This window comes from Orycteropus afer, unplaced genomic scaffold, assembly GCF_000298275.1.
Source record: "Orycteropus afer afer isolate SDZICR_OR568_19922 unplaced genomic scaffold, OryAfe1.0 scaffold00326, whole genome shotgun sequence".
Taxonomy (NCBI): Eukaryota; Metazoa; Chordata; class Mammalia; order Tubulidentata; family Orycteropodidae; genus Orycteropus; species Orycteropus afer.
This window is the reverse complement of record NW_006921913.1, coordinates 25,161-29,931: the sequence shown is the minus strand read 5'-3', so window position 1 is coordinate 29,931 and position 4,771 is coordinate 25,161. Positions and strand designations below refer to the sequence as shown.

The 4,771-nt window shown below is 32.7% G+C and overlaps 1 protein-coding gene across 1 annotated transcript in view; it reads right to left on the bottom strand.

Annotated features, from left to right (window-relative positions):
• Nucleotides 1-1,883, bottom strand: part of RGS18 (regulator of G protein signaling 18) — a 50,117-nt gene extending 48,234 nt beyond the window's left edge. Inside the window, exons 1-3 of the mRNA XM_007952156.2 lie at nucleotides 1,765-1,883; nucleotides 1,231-1,332; nucleotides 69-130 (exon numbers count right to left, since the gene is read on the bottom strand). Coding sequence (XP_007950347.1) covers nucleotides 69-130; nucleotides 1,231-1,332; nucleotides 1,765-1,883 — 283 coding nt within the window. The remainder of the gene's footprint in view (nucleotides 1-68; nucleotides 131-1,230; nucleotides 1,333-1,764) is intronic.
• Between the last annotated feature and the right edge of the window lie 2,888 nt (nucleotides 1,884-4,771).

Here is a 4,771-nt window from a genome sequence, read left to right as displayed (position 1 = left end):
TATATATATATATATGCTGTATAATTTCCTGTTAAGAAATAAAGTATTTGGGAGAAGATATCACTAACCTTTATGGGAAAGCAGTTTGTCAAATGATTCACCCCATTTCATTGCCACTTCAGGGGAGACTCTGTTCAAGGAACAAAATGTTTGATGATGAAATGTGCAGTAAGTCTGTTCATGAATCTGTTCTAACATTTATTATGGTACTGCTCTTTTCAGGCATATTTTAAAGGGTTTCACCTTTTTTATTGCCAAAGGGTTTCACCTTTCATTATTATAAAATGAAAGTTATATTTGCAATGGCAGCTTCAATCACATTGATTAAATTTCTTTTGGCACCTTGCCTATCTAACAACTTATTAATATGTTAAAATAACATTAAATATTGTCTCATGTGTGTCTAAATTGTTTTATATTAATGAAGAATTAATCATGTATTATATCAAAAAGTACAAAAAGCTAAGAAAAAGAAATCAGGTCAACTATGTTTTAAAATTCAGCAAATCGAAGAACTTAAGCTGACAGTATCTTTCAGTCAAAGATTTTTTTTTTTCTTTTTGCAATTTCCTTGAAGCTCTTACCACAATATACTGCAAAAAATATTTTTTTAGCAGATACAGGAAGTTTGACTAATAAAGTTTAAAAGGAATAAGAAATATTTTTGTAGAAATATTGATAATTTATAGTTGAATACATTTTTCTTAGTTATTTTATTTGTCATATTTCAAATGTGAAAGAATTGTATTATTTAGTACGTATGGCTATTGTTTACATTTTGAATTAAAACTGACTAAAAATTGTAAATTAGGAATTGTTAGAATTTTACACCCTCCTATACATAGGCCATTTTTCCAAACTACGATGGCACATAACAACAACAACAACTGAGGAAAAAGATTAATAACTTTTTTCTACTATCATACTGAATGGGAAAACTCTTCAATTAATGAGTATTTCATCAGTTTATAAGGAGTAAAATATATCATTTAAAATTGTCAGATATATAATTTTAAGAGTGCCTTTAAATTTTTATATGATTATTAATTCAAGCTACTAAAATGGCTTAATTTTATGAAATGCTCCTAGTTTCTTGGAATGAGATCTCTAACTTTACTTATATTACTATATAATTTCCAGTAAAATAGAAGTACTAATTTTATTTTTTTTTAAAGTTTTAATGATAGAATCAGCAAAATTTTCCCCAAAAAAGAACAGGAAGTTATTCACCTTGTGTCTTTGGCCAAGTGCCCAGATGTACTGGAATGATTTTCTTCATGAAACTCATGTTTTAGCAGGAGGAGACTTAGCCTATTTCTTTTTTCCTTAGATCTGTAATAAAAATACAGCAACTTCAGGATAATTTAGAGAATAGTGAAATCTCTCCTTCTGACTACAAACACCTGAACATCTCTATATTCACACTTATACTCACACTCACCTGTTTTTTGTCTAGAGAAACGTGCCAAAATACTATGTATGTGGAGGGATTATCATAGCAAATACATTTCTCTTTTCCTTGATAGCAATAAAATATTTGTCAATGTATTTCAATAAAGCTTTTGTTAGCAGTTGTTCTATCTAGCCATAATTATTACTTTTTTTTTCTTTTTGTAATGAAAGCACTTTAGATTTAACTGTTGTTTTACTTTATTAATGAAATTTCTTTTATCTCCAATTCCAACCAGATATTTCCAAAACAATTACTAACACATTTTGACATCAATTATGCTTTAAAACACAGAAGACAAAAAATAACTTTACCTGATTTTGGCCTCTTTGTTTTTTTCTTCTTTTCCTGAACTATGCATTAACTCAAAAAAAGTTTTTTCTTTTGATTCACACATACTTAATTGAGAAAAGAAAACCAATGCTGTTTCCATCTTCTCTCTCTAAAATGAAAAGAAGTCTAATTTATTACCTCCTTGTCTAGTTCACTTGTTAATGCCATTTTACTTTTATGCGTGGTAAAGTGAAAAGTTAACTTTTAGCAATGCTTTAAAAACAGCCAGGAGCTGTGTTTCTTGTTGCTGCAAAAATGTAGAACTGAGGAACTGAAGTGTAGTTCAGTCCTGAGTTGTTTAGGGAAGTGATACCACAAATTTGCAAAATGACTCTTGGTCTCCAAGATAAAGGCTGGTATTACCACAGTGTAACTTCTCATTTATGTTTGTGCAATCAGAGTGATGCTTTAATAGATCCAAATGACGCTGTCATTTCCCACAGGAACTTTTTTAAGAAAAGTATTTTAGTCTGTGTTAAAATCCATTGTGGCAAATTATTACACAGACCATTGGGAAATAGTTTCCTGTACTCTTACAAAAACTGTATTTTCACATTTTTCAAAATTATATTGACTTTAATATATTACATTTGATTAGCATAATACTACCTACCATTACCTATATTTACATTACACATACACATTACACATTCATAGAAATAAAAAGAACATAGACCATAGATTTTTATGGTTGAAAAGGACTGTACAAACCACTTAATTCAATAATTTCTAAGCAAAGATCCAAGGGATTTTAGATTTTTGTGAAATTTTTACTAGTCTGTGAAGAAAATAAAAAAAAAAGAAGATAATTTTTATCTTGGATACACACACACACATATAATTTATTTGAAAGGCTTCTTTTATTTTTAATTTACCCTGCTGACACTTATGTTGTTAAAATGTTCTTTTTAGTGAAATAACTAGAGATGGAAGTTTGTAGTTTGTAAATTTTATGTCCTTGTGCATAAAGAAAAGCTGACAATGCCAAATTGCTTTAACTCTCAACTTTTTTCAACATTTCATGAAACCTAAAAGGTGAGAACTACTGATCTAGGCTGTAACTCACATTATAAAGAAGCATAAAAAAAGAATCACAGATGATAATTGATTTATTCTCACAAAATCCCATAGGTCACTGGGATATCTGGAATTATCAGAGCCTTTGATCACCAGTACCATGTGCATTAGTCTTTCCAAGTCTTTGATCTTCAGTTGTGAATACATTGATATTAATTCACCCAAAGTTGTATATATCAAAGTTCAACTGATATAAATCCAATAGGAAGTTTATATAACTTTTCTGTCTTTGTCAATTACTGATTTATTGAAGGAAATTGTTTTCAAGGGTATCTACTTAGAGCTCTGTCAAAAACCTAAATGAGCAGAGAAACACCCCAAATTTTTATAACAGACTATATTTATTGTGAGTAGATATGATTTGAGTTGGGCAGAGTCAAGCCCAGTATTGGGAAAGAGCTCCCAAGAGGGAAGAGTGAAAGCTTGTTACATAGATCATTTTTAATTTCTCAAGCGATAGCATCAAACCACAGGGCAGGGTTTCAGGGCCTTTGGTTACAGAAACAGAATCACCAGGGCATATCAGACATCCTGAAACACAGCCTGTAGTCAGACCCTAAGCAGCTCTGATGGTGCAGTGGTGAAGCACTCAGCTGCTAAGCAAAAGGTGGACAGTTTAAACCCACCAGCCAGTCATGGAGAAAGATGTGGTAGTCTGCTTCCATAAAGATCACAGTATTGGAAACCCTATGGGCAATTCTAGTCTGTCCTATTGGCTCACAATGAATTTGGACAGTAATGGGTTTGTTTTGGTTTACTCAGACTCTGGAGTTCCTGCTTCTCAAAGCCAGTTGCTCATAGATAATTCCCCCACACCAACACACACACACACACACACACACACAAAACCGGTGCCTAAGGCCAAACAGGTAAGCTGCTTTCTAAGTTATTGTTTGACCTGAATGTGACTCCAGGGAACAGTTCCTTCAAAATTCAAAGAGTGGATAGCTGGCATTAATCACCCCAATTCCATGAACTCACAGATTTGGATTCCAGGATAATCAAAATCATTTTGTGAGCTCCAAATACTTGCTGAATTGAGATTAAAGAATAAAATGTATTTTTATATACATCACTCCTGATTGTGTGATTTTTCCCAGAAATAATTACATACATATATAAACAAACAAACAAAAAAAAAAACTAAACTCAACTGCCCATGAGTCAGATCTGACTCATAGTGACCCTCCTTGGATTTCCAAGGTGGTATCACTACAGAAGTAGATTGCCTGATCATCCTTCTGAGGAGTGGCTGGTAGGTTTGAACCGCCAGCCTTCAGGTTAGCAGTCAAATGCCTTCGTCACTAGGCCACCAGAGCTCCTGTATGTTTATAATATATATTATATATATTATACACACACACACACACACACACACACATATATATATATATATATTTCCTCACCTTGGCTGAAAATTGCTAAAAATATTAGATATATCTTACTTAGGTTTCTCTAGATAACAGAACTAATGAGATAGATGTCGGTATGTAGGTAGGTGGCTAAGTAGGTGATGGATAGGTTGGTAGGCATTGCTATTGATCTAACAATCCAGTGATCTGGTAATCTGGCTAGATTAGCTATCTAGATTACAAATAGATATTCTCACACAACTTTCCCTCTCTACACTTTGTACTTTTTCCTTGGTAATAGCTAGATAGTGAGAGAATTAGCTTTCCCTGGGTATAGCTAGATAGCTAGCTATTGCGATGGAAAGAGTATAGAGTGAAGAGAAAGCAAGTTGTGCAAAAATATCTCTTTACAACTTGGAGGCAGAACACACCCTATGAAAACTCCCCTTTTCACTGGTGGATTGATTATATTAGATTACATCATGGAACAGCATCTAAACTCCCCCAAACCGCAGTGCCATTGAGTTGAATCCAACTCATAGCAACCCCTTCTTGGGTT